This window comes from Strigops habroptila, unplaced genomic scaffold, assembly GCF_004027225.2.
Source record: "Strigops habroptila isolate Jane unplaced genomic scaffold, bStrHab1.2.pri NW_022045628.1_ctg1, whole genome shotgun sequence".
Classification (NCBI taxonomy): Eukaryota; Metazoa; Chordata; class Aves; order Psittaciformes; family Psittacidae; genus Strigops; species Strigops habroptila.
Genome location: NW_022651105.1, coordinates 1 through 19,131, shown reverse-complemented (window position 1 = coordinate 19,131; position 19,131 = coordinate 1). Strand labels below are relative to the sequence as shown.

At 59.4% G+C, this 19,131-nt stretch overlaps 2 protein-coding genes across 3 annotated transcripts; one reads left to right on the top strand and one right to left on the bottom strand.

Moving 5' to 3' along the window:
* Positions 1-2,783: 2,783 nt before the first annotated feature.
* Positions 2,784-13,949, bottom strand: WDR62 (WD repeat domain 62; the record flags this gene model as incomplete). The annotated part of the gene is made up of 28 exons (XM_030475050.1): positions 13,893-13,949; positions 13,586-13,677; positions 13,427-13,489; positions 12,929-12,986; positions 12,605-12,775; positions 12,375-12,509; positions 11,114-11,296; positions 9,899-10,059; positions 9,097-9,271; positions 8,875-9,012; positions 8,395-8,570; positions 8,191-8,282; positions 7,804-7,929; positions 7,400-7,467; positions 7,194-7,315; positions 7,040-7,115; positions 6,130-6,241; positions 5,903-5,966; positions 4,808-4,897; positions 4,601-4,722; positions 4,478-4,527; positions 4,265-4,390; positions 3,842-3,948; positions 3,492-3,568; positions 3,287-3,403; positions 3,078-3,210; positions 2,930-3,005; positions 2,784-2,837 (listed from the first exon to the last, which is right to left on the bottom strand). Coding segments are annotated over exons 1-28 (3,009 nt in total), but the record flags the coding sequence as incomplete, so codon positions are not given.
* A 194-nt stretch (positions 13,950-14,143) lies between these two features.
* Positions 14,144-18,188, top strand: THAP8 (THAP domain containing 8). 2 transcript variants are annotated; one of them, XM_030474993.1, is made up of 4 exons: positions 14,144-14,483; positions 15,087-15,273; positions 16,063-16,371; positions 17,645-18,188. In XM_030474993.1, exons 1-4 carry the CDS (start codon positions 14,401-14,403, stop codon positions 17,789-17,791), a joined length of 726 nt encoding a protein of 241 aa, XP_030330853.1. In that variant the 5' UTR covers positions 14,144-14,400; the 3' UTR covers positions 17,792-18,188. The 2 variants fall into 2 exon arrangements, with proteins under 2 accessions (XP_030330853.1, XP_030330852.1); XM_030474992.1 differs by having other exon boundaries at positions 17,609-18,188.
* Positions 18,189-19,131: the final 943 nt, after the last annotated feature.

The window sequence follows — 19,131 nt, the reverse complement described above, 5'->3', positions numbered from 1 at the left end:
AGAAGAGGAAAATCCCCATCTGAGAGGTCCAAAGTTGGAGAATTCCCTAAAATCCCACCCAAAAATGGTTCGAAGTTGGAGAATTCCCTAAAATCCCACCCAAAAATGGTTCAAAGTTGGAGAATTCCCTAAAATCCCACCCAAAAATGGTTCAAACTTGGGGAATTCCCTAAAATCCCACCTGAAAAGGGTTCAAACTTGGGGAATTCCCTAAAATCCCACCCAAAAATTGTTCGAAGTTGGAGAATTCCCTAAAGTCCCACCCAAAAATGCTTCGAAGTTGGAGAATTCTCTAAAATCCCACCCAAAAATTGTTGAAACTTGGAGAATTCCCTAAAATCCCACCCAAAAATTGTTCGAAGTTGGAGAATTCCCTAAAGTCCCACCCAAAATGGATCGAAGTTGGAGAATTCCCTAAAATCCCACCCAAAAATGGTTCGAACTTGGAGAATTCCTTAAAATCCCACCCCAAAATGGTTCGAACTTGGAGAATTCCCTAAAATCCCACCCCAAAATGGTTCAAACTTGGAGAATTCTCTAAAATCCCACCCAAAATGGTTCAAACTTGGAGAATTCCCTAAAATCCCACCCCAAAATGGTTCAAACTTGGAGAATTCCCTAAAATCCCACCCCAAAATGGTTCAAACTTGGAGAATTCCCTAAAATCCCACCCCAAAATGGTTCAAACTTGGAGAATTCCCTAAAATCCCACCCCAAAATGGTTCAAACTTGGAGAATTCCCTAAAATCCCACCCAAAAATGGTTCGAACTTGGAGAATTCCTTAAAATCCCACCCAAAAATGGGTCAAAGTTGGAGAATTCCCTAAAATCCCACCCAAAAATGGTTCGAAGTTGGAGAATTCCTTAAAATCCCACCCAAAAATGGTTCGAACTTGGAGAATTCCTTAAAATCCCACCCCAAAATGGTTCGAACTTGGAGAATTCCCTAAAATCCCACCCCAAAATGGTTCAAACTTGGAGAATTCTCTAAAATCCCACCCAAAATGGTTCAAACTTGGAGAATTCCCTAAAATCCCACCCCAAAATGGTTCAAACTTGGAGAATTCCCTAAAATCCCACCCCAAAATGGTTCAAACTTGGAGAATTCTCTAAAATCCCACCCAAAATGGTTCAAACTTGGAGAATTCCCTAAAATCCCACCCCAAAATGGTTCAAACTTGGAGAATTCCCTAAAATCCCACCCAAAAATGGTTCGAACTTGGAGAATTCCTTAAAATCCCACCCCAAAATGGTTCAAACTTGGAGAATTCCCTAAAATCCCACCCCAAAATGGTTCAAACTTGGAGAATTCCCTAAAATCCCACCCCAAAATGGTTCAAACTTGGAGAATTCCCTAAAATCCCACCCAAAAATGGTTCGAACTTGGAGAATTCCTTAAAATCCCACCCAAAAATGGGTCAAAGTTGGAGAATTCCCTAAAATCCCACCCAAAAATGGTTCGAAGTTGGAGAATTCCTTAAAATCCCACCCAAAAATGGTTCGAAGTTGGAGAATTCCCTAAAATCCCACCCAAAAATGGTTTGAACTTGGAGAATTCCCTAAAATCCCACCCAAAAATGCTTCAAAGTTGGAGAATTCCCTAAAATCTCACCAAAAATGGTTCAAACTTGGAGAATTCCCTAAAATCCCACCCAAAAATGGTTCGAAGTTGGAAATTTCCCTAAAATCCCACCTGAAAATGGTTGAAACTTGGAGAATTCCCTAAAATCCCACCCCAAAATGGTTCGAAGTCGGAGAATTCCCTAAAATCCCACCCAAAAAAGGTTCAAACTTGGGGAATTCCCTAAAATCCCACCCAAAAATGGTTCGAAGTTGGAGAATTCCCTAAAATCCCACCCAAAAATGGTTCAAAGTTGGAGAATTCCCTAAAATCCCACCTGAAAATGGTTCAAACTTGGAGAATTCCCTAAAATCCCACCCAAAATGGTTCGAAGTTGTAGAGTTCCCTAAAATCCCACCCAAAAATGGTTCGAAGTTGGAGAATTCCCTAAAATCCCACCCAAAAATGGTTCGAAGTTGGAGAATTCCCTAAAATCCCACCCAAAAATGGTTCGAAGTTGGAGAATCCTCTAAATTCCCACCCAAAATGCTTCAAAGCACCTCCATTCCTTAAGGCATTTTGGGATCGCCGCTCTCCAGCCTCCTCCGGAGCACGTCCAGGAGGGCATCGGAGTAGGAGCGGAGCAGGATCAGGATCCGGGGGTCCTGCATGGTGCTGTCCTGGATCACATCCCGGGATCGCAGCTCCGCCGCCAGCCACCCGTAGAGCTCAGCCAGCGCGCTCCTTGCGTGGAGCACGTCCTCCTGGGTGCCTCCCGAGAGGGTCACCTGCACCACGGGGGGCCCTTTGTCACCCCACTTCAAGCCCCCACCTTGGTGCCTCCAGCCTGGACCCCCAAATCCATCATCACTTGGTTGTCCAAGGGAGGAGAAGCAAAGACCCCCCCCAAAACCATTGTCCCCCCCCACCATGGGGGCACCCACCTTGTCGTAGAGGAGCAGCAGCTCCTGGCACTGGGTGCGGAGCAGCCCAAGGGCTGTGGTGAAAGCTTCTACGTGGAGCTGGGATCCTGCGGGATCACGGGGATCATGGAATGGGGATCAAAGCACCTTCTCCCACCCAAAACGGGGTCAAAGAAGCCCCTTGTTGGCCTCCAACACCCACCCATGGGGTTGGTGGTGGTGGAGAACATTCCATCTCCCGTTTCCTCTCCCGTTTCCTCTCCTGTTTCCTCTCCTGTTTCCTCTTCCATTTCCTTTCCCGTTTCCTTTCCCATTTCCTTTCCCGTTTCCCAACATTTTCCATCTGGAGGTGCCTGGAGAGATGATGGGAACGTTCCTGAAGGCCCAAAGAACCAAACCTGCCCTTTTTGGGGCTGTTTCTCCCCAAATCGAGGTAGAAAGTCACCTCTGGTGGTGGGAGCTCCTGCGCTGGCTTTGGCTGCTCCTGGGGCTGTGCCCATCGTGGGAAGGCAGAGGCCAACCTACGGGATGGGAGAAGGTTGGGAGCAGGGATCCCCTTTTCCCATGGGATGGACACAGGTCCCGGTGCTCACCTCTGGTTCTTCTGGCAGCGGGAGAGGAACCGGGTGGAGATGCTCAAGCGAGGGTTCAGGAACAACCTTTTCTCCTCCTCCTCCGGTTCAGGAGGTTTCAGATCCTTTAAGGAGCCACCAAATCCCTCTGGAGCTGCAGGTTGGGAAGCGTTGGCTCAGCTGTGGTTGGGATCCATAGGGATCCGTAGAGATCCACCATCTCCTGTTACCTTCAGTGTTTGCCAGTGTCTCAAAGTGCTGCTTGAGGAACTTCTCCTGCTCTGGGGTCTGGGGGTGCTCCTCTGGTTCCTCCACGTCTCCATCAGGACATTCCAGGTCCTCCTCTGCTGGGACACCATCAGAAAGACCCATTTGCACCATCTGGAGCCCCCAAAAGACCTTAAATCCACCCCAAAGTGATGCTCCCAGCGTTACCTTCAGGCACCGGCGTTCCCAAGGTGAGGAGATGGGATGAAGCATCCTCCTGGTTGATCCCAAGCTCTGTGTGTGTCCTTAGGGAGCAGGCAGTGGGTCAGTGGTCACGGTGGTGGCACCAAGCCATTGATCCCAATGGGGGACACGCTTGGGTTGAGGTTCCTCCAAGCCCAACGTGGCTTTGGGATGGGAAGAGGTTTGGGAAGCAGAGGGAAAAACCGTGATGGGACAAGGAAGCAGAGGAGCTCGGGAAGAGCTGGGCCATGGGATGGTGCCATGAAGGCCTGGCCAAGCAGGAGGACACCGGTTCAACACCCAACCTTGGGCTTCACTTTGGCTTTGCCACCAACCTGGTCCCAGTCGTATCCAGTGATCCCAGTTCCTTGGGGGTCTCCTCATCCAGGAAGAGCTCGGAGAGCTGGAAGTCCTCAGTGAGGTCACTAGAAGAGCTTTCGACCTGTGGGACGTGGGATGTCTGTAGCTGGATTCATCCCCACCTGGGTTGGGATGATCCCAACACAGCTCCAGGGTGGGTGGAGGGATGGGATGAGGAGGAACAGCTCCCAGCTGGAAGAGGTGGATGGGATCTTGGGATGAAGCTCTTCACCATGAGGGTGGTGGGCCACTGGGATGGGTTGGATGGAGAAGGTTTGGCTGCTCCAGCCCTGGCAGTGTTGGAGCAACCTGCCCAATGGCAGGTGTCCCCGTTGGAACTGGATGATCCCAAGGTCCTTCCCAACCCATTCCATGACTCCATGGGGAAGGTGACTGACCTCTGAAAGCAGACTGCAGGGTTCCAACCAGGTCTTGATGTGCACCAGCCCTTGCTCTGCCCATCGCCCCTGTGGCCTGTAGCATTCCCAAGGGCTTGGAGCTGCTCCATCATCTACTTCTCCCAGCTGGAAAACCAGGAAAGAAGAGCTGGAATCCAAAGGGATGGAAGGGAACTGAAGGGAAACATCTCCAGGTGAAGCTTTGGGGCCCACCAGCTTCTTTGCCCACGTTGGCAGCTTCCCGGTGAGGATCCCTGCTGGAGCTGGAAGGGAAGAGCGGGATAAGGACAGGAACCACGTGGGGCAGCCCCATAGAGCCCCTAGAACCCAACACACGTGGCTCTGAGTCCTCCTTGGATGGGGTCTGCAGGGTTGAGCCTTCATCCTGCTCCTCATCCATAGATTCATCAGCTCCAGGGGCTTGGATCCCATCCGGGACCAGGATGTGGGTCTCCTGCCTGGAGAAGGGGGCAATGGTGGGGTCATCCTGCCCCCCAAGGCAAGGACAAAGTGGGATGTGGGACATGGGGGTGTCTCCATCACCTGAGGAGCTCCGTGGGACCAGGGTCCTTCAGGTGGGGCAGCTTCATGGAGCTGGTGACAGCCGGGCCCAGGCGCCAGATGAAGATGCAGCTGAAGGGTGGGAATGGGACAATTCATGGCCAGGTTATGGATACAGGGATGGGAGCCGGGTGGGATCCAGGTTCATCCCATCCAAGCCCTCCAGCACTTGGATATGGGGCTGGAATCCAGGTGGGATCCAGCTTCATCCCATCCAAGCCCTCCAGCACTTGGATATGGGGCTGGAATCCAGGTGGGATCCAGGTTCATCCCATCCAAGCCCTCCAGCACTTGGCTATGGGGCTGGAATCCAGGTGGGATCCAGGTTCATCCCATCCAAGCCCTCCAGCACTTGGATATGGGGCTGGAACCCAGGTGGGTCCAGGTTCATCCCATCCAAGCCCTCCAGCACTTGGATATGGGGCTGGAACCCAGGTGGGATCCAGGTTCATCCCATCCAAGCCCTCCAGCACGTGGATATGAGGCTGGAATCCAGATGGGATCCAGGTTCATCCCATCCAAGCCCTCCAGCACTTGGATATGGGGCTGGAATCCAGGTGGGATCCAGCTTCATCCCATCCAAGCCCTCCAGCACTTGGATATGGGGCTGGAATCCAGGTGGGATCCAGGTTCATCCCATCCAAGCCCTCCAGCACTTGGATATGGGGCTGGAATCCAGGTGGGATCCAGGTTCATCCCATCCAAGCCCTCCAGCACTTGGATATGGGGCTGGAATCCAGGTGGGATCCAGGTTCATCCCATCCAAGCCCTCCAGCACGTGGATATGAGGCTGGAATCCAGATGGGATCCAGGTTCATCCCATCCAAGCCCTCCAGCACTTGGATACGGGGCTGGAACCCAGGTGGGTCCAGGTTCATCCCATCCAAGCCCTCCAGCACTTGGATATGGGGCTGGAACCCAGGTGGGTCCAGGTTCATCCCATCCAAGCCCTCCAGCACTTGGATATGGGGCTGGAATCCAGATGGGACCCAGGTTCATCCCATCCAAGCCCTCCAGCACTTGGATATGGGGCTGGAATCCAGGTGGGATCTGGGATGGAAGGTCCTCTCCTCCTACCTGTCTCCAGAGACCGTGATGAGGTGCCGACAGTCGGGGGAGAACCGCATCCCTGTGACGATCTCTATTCCCAAAAGCAGGAATTGTGTGTCAGGATCAAGCCCTGTGCTCTTGGAGGAGGTGGACGGGGTGGAGGGGGCCTTGGGAAGGGGCTTCCCATCCCAAAGCAGGCTGTTCCCAGCAGCATTCCCATGGGCACATCCCAGCGTATCCATAAGGAATCAAACCTGAATGGCCCAAGAGCTTGGCCACGCACTCGCCAGACTGGAAGTCAACGAGGGAGATGCTCTTGTCAGAGGAGCTGGTGGCCAAGAAGGTTCCTGAAGGATCCAAGTGGACCTGAGGAGAGGAGAAGTGGGGTGAGAGCTTCAACCAGCACCCACATCATGGAATCATGGAATGCTTTGGCTTGGGAAGGAGCCTGGAGATCATCCACTTCCAATGGAGACACCTTCCATAGGGTTGCTCCAACCTGGCCTTGATGGTGATGGAGCAGCCAAACCTTCTCCATCCAACCCATCCCAGTGTCCCACCACCCTCATGGGCCAACAGCTCTTCCCTATGGCCAAGCCACCCCTCCCCTGGCTCAGTTGGAAGCTCTTGCCCCTTGTCCTGTCCCTGCAGAGCCTGGCCAAAGCCTTTCTCCAGGTTTCCAGCATGGAAAGGCTGCAGGAAGGTCTCCAGCTCTTCTCCAGGCTGGACAAGCCCAGATCCCTCAGCCTGGTCCATAGCAGAGGGGCTCCAGCCCTTGGAGCAGCTCCGTGGCCTCCTCTGGACCTGCTCCAGCAGGGTCCTGTTGGCCAACGTCTCCTCTTCCAGCCATGGACCATGGGCAATGTCTATGGGCAGGTCTCCATTGAGATATTGACCATGGGCAATGTCTATGGGCAGGTCTCCACTGAGATGTTGACCATGGGCAATGTCTATGGGCAGGTCTCCATGGAGATATTGACCATGGGCAATGTCTATGGGCAGGTCTCCATTGAGACGTTGACCATGGGCAATGTCTATGGGCAGGTCTCCACTGAGATGTTGACCATGGGCAATGTCTATGGGCAGGTCTCCATTGAGATGTTGGCCAAGTTCTGGTGTTACGGACACCCCACCAGTGCTGGATGGTGGAAACCACCTTCTCACCTTCAACAAGGAGCCATCCTCCCCCTGCGAGCCCTTGTAGCAGCGCTTCAGCTTCCCGCTGGCCGTGCTGTAGACCCTGGGGAGGAACAGGAGGTGCTGAGGCTGCTCAGGACCCCCCGGGGCCACCACTGAGGAGGTGACCCAGCTCCTTCACCTCACGTTCCTGTCCTGACACGCGACAGCCACGTCCTCCTGCGTCCTGTCCATGTCCATGTCGTACAAGGTGGTCTTCTCAGCCACGTGGTGGGTCCTGGTGAAGCTGAAGCCATCCAGGAGCTGTGGGAGATGGGGAGAGCCACGTTGCCATGGGACTGGGAGGGGATGGAGCCAGCGGATCCCATGGGAATGCCCTTATCCCACCTTTTGAGCCTGGCGGAAGTAGACGCTCTTATCGGCGCCGCAGCTGATGAGCTGGATGTCCCCGTGGCCTGGGCATGGAGAAGACAAGGGGAGGTGAGAAGGGGGTCACCCTTGGATATGGGGATGGAATCCAGGTGGGGTCCAGGTTCATCCCATCCAAGCCCTCCAGCTTCCATTATGGATATGGGGCCAGAACCCAGGTGGGATCCCAGCACTGAATCCGTGGGGAGATGATTCCTTCAGCATCGAGATGCAATCCAAAGGTGGGACGTGGATCCCCTCCAATGGATGGCTTCATCCAGAGCCTCTTCCAAAGCACCCATGGAAGTTTCGGGATGGGAATGCCTGTTTGGAAGGAAGAGCAAGGCCCATGGTGGGCATTTGGGTGGGAAGGAAGCACCTACCAGCGAACTTGATGGAGGTTATGGCAGAGGAGTGGTCATCCAGGGTCTGCTCCAGCTTGTAGCCCTTGGCCACGTTCAAGACATGGATCAGGCGGTCCCTGCTTCCGGAAGCCAAGAGAGCTGCTCCTGGAGGCATTCCCAAAACAGGGAATGGTGAGGAAATGATGTGTTTGATGTTAAGTGAAGGTCCTGCCTGGAGATGGTCACCTCCATCTCTGCCCTTCAGGCTGGTCTCCAGCTCCTGGGGCATCCCAAAGGAGAGAGAATTCCCACAAAGCTGCTTTTGAGGGATTCCTCTGCTCCTTTGGGGAAGGAGCAGCTTTTCCAGCTGGAAGAGCAGCACCAAAGGCTTCTCCAGGGCTGGATTTGGGTGGGATGAAGCTTTACCCGTCTCTGGCTTGGAGTATTCCAAGCAAAGCACTTCGGAATCGTGAGCTTCCACCTTGGCCACCTCCTGCCCGGACCGCAGCTCATGGATCCTGTGGGGAAGGCACAGCTCAGCCTTCCCAAGCCACGGCAACCAAGCGGGAATCCCACCGGGATACAGCTCGGAGCTGCTCCAAGCCCTGGTGGGACCATGGAGCCACTTGCCTGAGGGTTCCTGTTCTGTCTCCCGATGCAAGGTGCTGTCCATCTGGACTGACCTGCATCACCCTCACCCCAGCCCTGGCATCCAGGTGAGGCCCCTTCTCGCTCCAGTCAGGAATGCCAGAGCAGTCCTGGAGGTGCTGGATGGTGCTGTCCACGTAGATGATGCTCAGCAGGGTCTTGGGGCAGGAGGAGAAGGGGACAGTGAGGATCTCTGGGCAGCCCATCCCGCTGCTTCCAACATGCTTTTGGGAAGCACCGGGATTGGAGGAGCATAATGGTATCCAGAGGGATATAGCGATGGTGGCAGAAGGAAAAGCCACTTTGACCCACTCGAATGACCCCAACCCCCTCAAATCCCTGTTCCTCTCCTGCTCAGCACCACCAACGGAGCCCAAGCGTGATGGAACCCATCCAACCCCTCCAGTGCCTGCAAAGGAAGAGCCCTGGAGGTGGGACACGGGCACATGGAGCCCGTCCTACCGAGCTGCAGGCGCTGCCCTCGCCGGGACGCACGGAGCCGCTTCCCAAGCTCCAAGCACGGATGGTGTTGTCCGAGGAGCACGTCAGGAAGGAACCAGGAGCCAGGTGGGATCTTTGCTCCTCACATTCAGGATACATCTGCACATGGAAGTTGGGGAGCAGGGTGAAAGGGGGGAGCAAAGAGGTTGGGAAGGACCCGACTCACCTCCATGGGAGCCTCACCTCGATGCTCCAGACGAAGGAGCTATGGAAAAGCTCGGAGCAGACCCTGGTGACGTGCTGCAGGTCCCTCACGTCCCACACGTAGATGCTGTGGTCCCTGTAGACGCAGGCCAAGCACTGGTTGTGGCTGTCGTAGGCCATGGCGATGGTGTCGGGGTAGATCAGCTCTGGTGGCCTTCAAGGAGAAGGAAGCAAAGGGGCTTCAGGGGGTTTGGAACCTCCAGAGCATCACCCCAGGAGCAGGTTGGATTCGGCATCTCCATCCCTATGTGCAGCACCCAAACGAGGTGGGGATGGAGCTCCGGGGCCTCTCCATCATCTTCCAAAGAGAGGTGCTGGAGCTGCTCCAGAGAAGGGGCTGGAGGACAAGTCCTGTGAGGAACTATGAGGAGAAGGCTCATGGGGCGACCTGAAAGGATGGAGCCAGGAGGTGGCTGGTCCCAAGGGATGACACAAGAGGAAATGGCCTCAAGCTGCCCCAGGGGAGGGTTTAGGTGGGATATTGGGAACAATTCCTGCCCCAGAGGCATTGGAACAGGCTGGAATGATGGGATCACATCCCTGGAAGTGGTTCCTAACCATGGAGACAAGGTCCACAGTGCCATGGTGCAGTGGTGGCTTTGGCAGTGCTGGGGTGAAGGTTGGACTGGATGGGCTTAAAGGTCGTTTCCAACCTGCTCGATTCCATGATTCCTTTCTTCAGTGATTCCAGGATTCAATGGTTCCATGATCCCATGGGAGGGAGGCCCAGCTCCCTGCAGCCCTCAAGGCCCCCCCCCAGTGTCCCCCCACCCATCCGTACCTCGGCGGGGGGTCCCGGCTGACATCCACTCCCAAGGGATGGGGCTTGGGAAGGTCCCGCAGATACCCCATGTCCCGAGCCCGGAGAACCCTCACGGAGCCGTTGCTGCCGCCGCAGAACAGCAGCTCCTCAGCCAGGCACAGGCAGGTCCCCATTGACACCTGCAACCACCGACGGGGACCCCCAGCCCGTGGGACCGGTGATGGGGACCCCCAGCCCATGGGGCCACCAATGGGGACCCCCAGCCCATGGGGCCACCGATGGGGACCCCCAGCCCGTAGAACCACCGATGGTGACCCCCAGCCCATAGAACCAGTGATGGTGACCCCCAGCCCATGGGGCCACCGATGGTGACCCCCAGCCCATGGGGCCGGTGATGGAGACCCCCAGCCCATGGAAACACCAATGGTGACCCCCAGCCCATAGAATCAGTGATGGAGACCCTGAGCCCATAGAACCAGTGCTGGTGACCCCCAGCCCATGGGGCCAGTGATGGTGACCCCCAGCCCATGGGACCAGTGATGGGGACCCCCAGCCCATAGAACCACCAATGGTGACCCCCAGCCCATGGAACCAGTGATGGCGACCCCCAGCCCATGGGGCCACCGATGGTGACCCCCAGCCCATGGGGCCACCGATGGGGACCCCCAGCCCGTAGAACCACCGATGGTGACCCCCAGCCCATAGAACCAGTGATGGAGACCCCCAGCCCATGGGACCACCGATGGGGACCCCCAGCCCATGGGGCCACCAATGGGGACCCCCAGCCCATAGAACCAGTGATGGTGACCCCCAGCACATGAGACCACTGATGGTGACCCCCAGCCCATAGAACCAGTGATGGAGACCCCCAGCCCATGGAAACACCAATGGTGACCCCCAGCCCATAGAACCAGTGATGGGGACCCCCAGCCCATAGAACCAGTGATGGTGACCCCCAGCACATGAGACCACTGATGGTGACCCCCAGCCCATAGAACCAGTGATGGAGACCCCCAGCCCATGGAAACACCAATGGTGACCCCCAGCCCATAGAACCAGTGCTGGTGACCCCCAGCCCATGGGGCCGGTGATGGAGACCCCCAGCCCATAGAACCACTGATGGTGACCCCCAGCCCATGGGACCAGTGCTGGTGACCCCCAGCCCATAGAACCACCGATGGTGACCCCCAGCCCCTGGCCTTCCCCCGCAGGGGTTCTTGGGGGGTTCCTCACCCGCAGGTGGAGCTGTGCCTGCAGCACCCTCCTGCTGCTGAAGCTGCAGAGCAGCCCCGAGGAGGAGATGCAGAAGGTGCTGCCCAACGTGGGGCCTTGGCCACAGGCGACGCCGCAGAAGGTGTTGTCATGGAGCTCCCCCAGGAGCCCCGAGCGTCCCACCAGCGGCACCGTCGCGTTGCCCTGCAATGGGTGGCCCCGGTGTTCCCAAACCACCCAGATCATGAGGTCATGGGATGGGTTGGGAAGGAGCTGGAGAGCAGCAGTTCCAATGGGGATAATGGGTTGCTCCAACTTGGTCTTGATGGTGATGGAGCAGCCAAACCTTCTCCGTTCAACCCATCCCAACGTCACGGTGAAGAGCTTCCTCCCCATATCCCATCCATCTCTTCCACTATCTCCTCACCCCATCCCCCCATCCCGTGTCCAAAGGCCCCTCCAGGTCTCCTGGAGTCCCTTTAGGTCAGATTAGACCAGACCCACTCTTGATCCCTGGGGAACACCAGCTCCAGGCTTCCAACTGGGTTCTCCTCCATTGATCCCAACCCTCTGCCATTCAGCGGGACCAGGAAGGGTGGGGGAACATGGGGACATCATGGGGACACAGGGATGGGATGGGGATGAGGATATGGGGATGGGGACATGGGGATAGCACAGGGGGACAAGGATGGGGTAGGGCTGAGGACATGGGATGGGGACACGGATATGGGATGGGGACATGGATATGGGGATGGGGACATGGATATGGGGATGGGGACATGGGGATAGCACAGGGGGACAAGGATGGGGTAGGGCTGAGGACATGGGATGGGGACATGGATATGGGATGGGGACATGGAGATAGCACAGGGGGACAAGGATGGGATAGGGCTGAGGACACAGGATGGGGACATGGATATGGGATTGGGGACAGGGATATGGTGATGGGGACATGGAGATAGCACAGGGGGACAAGGATGGGATAGGGCTGAGGACATGGGATGGGGACATGGATGTGGGGTGGAGACATGGGATACAACCGTGGCCTGGGTACAGGGATTGGTACAGGGACACAGGGATGGGGACATGGGATGGGGACATGGGATGCAGGCAAACACGGAGACATGGACTCACGGCTTTTGCATGGACCTGGGGATGAAATCTTCCCATTCCTCAGTTCTTCACCCAGACCCAGCCATTCCCACCCCTTCAGCACCGGGATTCCCACCCTCAGCTGAGCTGGATCCCTACGGAATGACGCTGGCAAAGAGCATCTCCTCACCTTCAGCTCCCTCGAGGCCTCCAGGTACCAGAACTTGACGTGGCGCTGCCCCACAGTGACAAAGTAGTTGTCCTCGGAGAAGGCCACAGCCACCACTTTGCAGGACACCTTGTTGGAGGCCACCAGAGAACCTTTCTGCTCAGGAAAGGAGACACCGGTTGGCTCCTACGCCACAAGTGTGAAGAGCCCAAAGAGCTGCTTGAAGCCATCTCCGTGGGGTTGGAACCCACCTTCCAGTCCCATACGTTGACCACCATGTCCTGGGGGGACCCTATGGACACCAGGAGCTTGGTGCTGGGCGAGAAGGTGACGCAAGGCACGCTGTGCTTGTGGCCGTGCAGGGCTGCGAGCTGGCTCCGTTGCTCCACGTCCCACACGCGGACGGCCGGATGGTGCCCGCTCTGCCATGGGAAGCGCTGGCTTGTGGTGGGAGCTTCCCCCTTCTATCCCATCCGATGGGATGGGGAAGCCTCGGGAAGGTTGGGATGAAGGATTCCGGCTGCTCCATCCCAGCGGGATCAGGGTGGAGGTGGCTGGAAGCAAGTGGTGCCCACCTCGCCCGTGACCAGGAGCTTCCCGTCGGGAGAGAAGGCCAAGGAGCTCAGGGGGTTCCTGGGAAACAGTGGGAATTCTGGAACCACTGGGGTTGTTCCGGAGGGAAAAGGCAGGTTGTGATAGGAGAGGGTGAATGGGGGGGGTTGGGGGTACCCGGGGGTGTTTGGGGGGTACCTGGAGGTGTTCGGGAGGTGTTTGGGGGGGTACCTGGAGGTGTTTGGGGGGTACCTGGAGGTGTTTGGGGGTACCCAAAGGTGTTCAGGAGGTGTTTGGGGGGTACCTGCAGGTGTTCAGGAGGTGTTTGGGGGTACCTGGAGGTGTTTGGGAGGTGTTGGGGGTACCTGGAGGTGTTCGGGAGGTGTTTGGGGGGGTACCTGGAGGTGTTTGGGGGGTACCTGGAGGTGTTTGGGGGTACCCGGAGGTGTTCAGGAGGTGTTTGGGGGTACCCGGAGGTGTTCAGGAGATGTTTGGGGGTACCCGGCGGTGTTTGGGGGTACCTGGAAGTGTTCAGGAGGTGTCTCTGGCTGTTGTCCCGGGGGTTCAGGATGACAACAACGCACCTGCACGGGAAGAGGGGATGTTCCACCCGATCTGGGTGCTCGGGGGGGGGGGGTGTGGGTGCAGAGGGGTGCCCATGGGCTCCCATGGGTGCTCACCCTGCGGGGTAGGCGAGCAGCCCCGAGGCCGGGTCGCAGGCCAGGCCGCTGCTGCTCTGCGTGGTGATGCCCAGCACCTTCTCCAGCGCCACCTACGGGGTGGGAGCGGGGGGACCCGCGGCTGTGGGGCGCGGGGGGGCCCAAGGGTGGCCCCGGGGCAGCACCGGGCACCCATGGGCTGCCCCCCCTCCCAGCCCCTCACTCCCCCCACAAGCCCCGCCCGCTCTGGAGCCCCAAGCCCGGCCCCTGCCCAAGCCCCGGCCCTGACCGCCTCGCCCGGGCCCTGCTGCCGCGATCGCCGCCGCACCGGAGGCGCCTCATGCCCCGGCCCGGCCCCGCCGCCCGCCGCCATGGCTCCGCGCTCCGGCCCCGAACAGCGCGCCGAAACCCGGCCGCGCCTCCCCATTGGCCAGCGCTCACGTCGCTCACCGCTCACCACCAATAGCAGCGCGGCAAAGCGGAGTTAGGCTCCGCCCTGCGGATGCCTACCAATCAACGCCGTGCTCCCTCAGCAGAGGGGCGGGGCGGCGCTTGACCACAGCCCCTGCTCTGCCCATCACCCGGGGTCCGCGGGTTCGAGTCCCGCGGCCGCACTTCAGGCCCCGCGGGTTGCGAACGGCCTCGGGACCAACGGGACATGAACGTTATTAACGTCGGGAGCAACCGGACGCATCACGGTCCAGCGGCGCCGTCCCGGCTGGGCGCATCCCGCTTCCAAGCCCCGTTGCCACGACGTAGCAAGCGTTGCTACGGCAACGGCCCTGCGTGCTGACGCGGCACGTTGCCGCCGCCTTACGTAGCGGCGGGCGCCGGGGATGCCCAAGTCGTGCCGCGCTCCCCGGTGCTCCAATGCGGCGGGACAGGCGCGGACGGCGGCGAGAGGCGTCAGCTTCTACCGGTACCGCCCGCCGGGCCCGGGGCGGGGGCTGGGACCCCGGGCGGGGGCTGGGATCTGGTGCTGGGACTCCGTGCTGGGTGCCGGGACCTCGGTGCTGGGTGCCGGGTCCCGGTACTGGGTGCCGGGAACTCGGTGCTGGGACCTGGGTGCTGGGTCCTGGTGCGGGGGGCTGGGACCTCGGTGCCGGGTCCCGGTGCTGGGCGCCGGGACCCCGGTGCTGGGTGCCGGGACCTCGGTGCTGAGAGCCGGGACCCGGTGCTGAGGGCTGGGACCTCGGTGGTGGCTGCTGGGGGACCCGGTGCTGGATCCCGGGTCCTGGTCCTGGGACCTCGATGCTGGGGGCCAGGCCCTCGGTGCTGGGACCTGGGTGCCGGGACCTCGGTGCTGGGTGCCGGGGCCTGGGTGCTGGGACCTCGGTGCTGGGTGCTAGGTCGTGGTTCTGGGTGCTGGAACCTGGGTGCTGGGACACCCATTCTGGGTCCTGTGACCCGGTGCTGGGTGCCGGGACCTTGGTTCTGAGGGCCGGGCCCCGGTGCTGGGACCTCGGTCCTGGATGCTGTTTGTGGGTGCTGGGCCCCCCCCCGACCCCTGTGTCCCCCCCAGGTTCCCGCTGCAGGACGCGCCGCGCCTGCGGCAATGGCTGGAGCGGATGGGGCAGGAGAACTGGGTGCCCACCCGGCACCAGCACCTCTGCAGCGACCACTTCGAGCCCTCCTGCTTCCAGTACCGCTGGGGTGTGCGGTACCTGCGCCCCGATGCCGTGCCCACCATCTTCCCCTGCGCCCCCCCGGTGAGACAGCCCCCCACCCAGGGCTTCAAACGGTCCAAAACGGCCCTGGAAGAGCCCGAAATGGTCCAAAACGGCCCTGGAAGGGCCTCAAACGGTCTAAAACAGCCCTGGGAGGGTGCAAAACGGTCCGAAACGCCCCCGGGAGAGTCCAAAACGGCCCGAAACGCCCCTGGGAGGGCTCCAAACGGTCCAAAACACCGCTTGGGAGGGTCCAAAACGGTCCGAAACGCCCCTGGGAGGGCTCCAAACGGCCCTGGAAGGGCTCCGAATGGTCTAACACTGCCCTGGGAGGTCCCAAAGGGTCCGAAACGCCCCCTGGGAGGTCCCAAAGGGTCCGAAACGCCCCCTGGGAGGGTGTCAAACGGTCCGAAACGCCCCCTGGGAGGGTGTCAAACGGTCCGAAACGCCCCCTGGGAGGGTCCAAAACGGTCCGAAACGCCTGGGAGGGCTCCAAACGGCCCTGGAAGGGCTCCGAATGGTCTAAGACCGCCCTGGAAGGGCCTCAAGCGGTCCGAAACGCCCCCTGGGAGGGTCCAAACGGTCCGAAACGCCCCCTGGGAGGGTGCAGGAGCTTCCCCGAAGGGGCTCGAGGAGCGGGGAAGGTTCTGAAGCCCCCTCAGGAGGGATTAAAGCTCTTGGGGGTTGGTGGGGTCCCCCCGAGGGGTCAGGAGGAGCCTTTTTGGGGTGAAAACTCCATCATTGCCCCTTCTCCTCCCTCCCCCTTACGAGACCCTCCAGCAACGGGTCATTTTGGGCTGTTTCCCCCCCCCCCCCCCCCCCCCGGACCAGCGCCCTTCCAGCACCACCCGGCCTGAGGAGCCCCTCGCAGCGAGCGGCGCGGAGCCGGTGCCACCGCATCAGCCCCTTGTCCCTGCGGAGCCTGCTCCAGCGCCGCAGCCCGAGGAGCACCCGGCGGCCCCCGGTGGCCCCGCGGTGGTGGCCCCGGTGGAGCTGAGCACCCAGGAGCTGGTGGCCGTGGCGCTGGTGCTGCAGAGGAAGGTGAAGGTGCTGCAGCAGCGGCACCGGCGCCACCGCGCCCGCCTGGAGGCCATGGAGGGCTTGGTGGAGCGGCTGCGCCGCGAGGACAGGCCCGGGGGGGTAGGTGACAAGGGGGGACACGGGGAAGGGGGGGGCACCTCAGGGGGAACCCCAGTGTCCTGCCCCAAGGGGTCCCCAATGTCCATATCCCTTGGGGACCCCAATGCCCTGCCCCTATTGTGTCACCCCAGTGTCCTTATTCCCAGGGGACCCCTATGTCCTTATCCCCTAAGGACCCCAATGTCCTGTCGCCAAGGGACCCCAATGTTCTTATCCCTTGGGGACCCCAATGTCCTGCCTCTATGGTGCCACCCCAGTGCCCTTATCCCTTGGGGACTCCTCTGTCCTGCCCCTAGGGGACCCCAATGTCCTTATTCCCAGGAGTCCCCAATGTACTTATCCTATGAGGACCACAGTGTCCTGCCCTCATGGTGTCACCCCAGTGTTCTTATCCCCAGGGGACCCCAATGTCCTTATCCCATGAGGACCCCAATGTCCTGTCCCCAAGGGACCCCAATGTTCTTATCCCTTGAGCACCCCAGTGTCCTGCCCTCATGGTGTCACCCCAATGTCCATATCCCTTGGGGACCCCAATGTCCTGTCCCCAAGGGACCCCAATGTCCTGCCCCTGTGGTGTCACCCCGGTGTCCTTATCCTTTGGGGACCCCTCTGTCCTGCCCCCAGGGGACCCCAATGTCCTTATTCCCAGGGGACCCCAATGCCCTTATCCCATGAGGACCCCAATGTCCTGTTGCCAAGGGGCCCCAATGTTCTTATCCCTTGGGCCCCCCAATGTCCTGCCCCTATGGTGTCACCCCAGTGTCCTTATCCCTTGGGGACCCCTCTGTCCTGTCCCTAGGGGACCCCAATGTCCTGTCCCCAAGGCACCCCAAAGTTCTTATCCCTTGGGGACCCCACTGTCCTGCCCTCATGGTGCCATCCCAGTGTCCTTATCCCTAGGGGACCCCCATGTCCTTATCCCATGAGGACCCCAATGTCCTGTCCCCAAGGAACCCCAATGTTCTTATCCCTTGGGGACCCCAATGTCCTGCCCTATGGTGTCACCCCCAGGGCCTTATCCCTTGGGCCCCCCAATGTCCTGCCCCTATGGTATCACTGCCAGGGGCCCCCAATCTCCTGCCCCTATGGTGTCACCCCAATGTCCTTATCCCTTGGGCCCCCCAGTGTCCTGCCCCTATGCTGTCACCCCAATGTCCTTCCCTTATCCTTTGGGGACCCCTATGTCCTGTCCACAGGGTGTCACCCCAATGTCCTGCCCCTATGGTGTCCCCCGCAGGGCCCCCCAATGTCCTGCCCTATGGTGTCCCCGCAGGGCCCCCCAGTGTCCTGCCTGCAGCCGGAGCTGCCGCCTCCCGCTGCCGTCACCATCATCTGTGGGGAGGAGGAGGAGGAGCCCTTGGTCTACGCGGTGCCACCACCGGTGGGGACAACGTGTGGCCTCAGCCCGGAGCAGCCCTGACCCCCCCCGGGACATTGGGGGGGGGGGTGGCCCTTTGGGGTGTCACCGTCCCCCCCCCCCTTGGTGCCCCCCATTGGGGGGACGCTGGTGCTCTGTGGGGATGGGGATGTCCCCTCCCTCTGGCTTTAATAAAGGATGAAGGAGGCGAGGGGCTGAGGGTGGCCTTGGGGACACTGGTGTCACCTCCCCTATAGACCCTCAGTGGGGCTGGCTCCAGGGGGGCTGTGGCACTATAGGTGCCCGAGGTGTTCTGCAGCTCCTATGGGCTCCAATGTCCTTCTCCAGCCCCCGTGGGGCAGCTCCCCATGGGCCCCTGGGGCCTGCGCCAGCTCCTATAGGCTCCCTATAGCCCCCATGGCCCCCGGCCCCTATAGCCTCATGCCCCATGTCTGCTATAGCCTCGTAACTCCTGTCCCTTATAGCCCCCATGCTCGCCGTCCCCTATATTCCCTATAGCCCCCTAGTCTGGGTACCCTGTAGTCCTCAAACTCCCTGTCTCCTATAGCCCCATATCCCCTGTCCTGTTTAGTCCCTATAGCCCCTTATTCCCTGACCCATATAGCCCCTATAACACCATATTCCTCGTTCCCTATAGCACTCATATCCCCCATCCCCTATAGCCCATATCCACAATAGCCCCATGCCCCCTGTCCTTTTATCCCCTATAGCCCCATGTTCCATGCCCTATAGCCCCATATACTGTCCCCTATAGCTCCCATACACCACTCTCTATAGCCCCCATATATCATCCTCTATAGCCCCATATTCCATCCCCTATAGCCCCCATATACCATCCCCTATAGCCCCATACACCACCCCCTATAGCCCCATACACCACCCCCTATAGCCCCATGTTCCACGCCCTATAGCCCCCATGTTCCATCCCCTATAGCTCCCATACACCATCCCCTATAGCCCCATGTTCCATCCCCTATAGCCCCCATGTTCCACCCCCTATAGCCCCATGTTCCACCCCCTATAGCCCCATGTTCCATCCCCTATAGCCCCATGTTCCACCCCCTATAGCCCCATGTTCCATCCCCTATAGCCCCATGTTCCATCCCCTATAGCTCCCATACACCATCCCCTATAGCCCCATGTTCCATCCCCTATAGCCCCCATGTTCCATTCCCTATAGCCCCATGTTCCATCCCCTATAGCTCCCATACACCATCCCCTATAGCCCCATGTTCCATCCCCTATAGCCCCCACACACCGTCCCCTGTAGCCCCGCCCCGCCCCTCCTCTCCAGGCCCCGCCCCTCTCTCCGCGCACGCGCGCTGCGCTCCGCCCATCCGCCCGGCCGCGTCCCCGGCAGGTACCGATGGGGGGGGTCGGGA

Coding starts and splice junctions, on each gene's coding strand:
- THAP8 (XM_030474992.1), top strand. CDS start 14,401: ATGCCCAAGTCGTGCCGCGCTCCCCGGTGCTCCAATGCGGCGGGACAG. Junction 14,484..15,086: donor AGAGGCGTCAGCTTCTACCG/GTACCGCCCGCC, acceptor TGTCCCCCCCAG/GTTCCCGCTGCAGGACGCGC. Junction 15,274..16,062: donor TCTTCCCCTGCGCCCCCCCG/GTGAGACAGCCC, acceptor CCCCCGGACCAG/CGCCCTTCCAGCACCACCCG.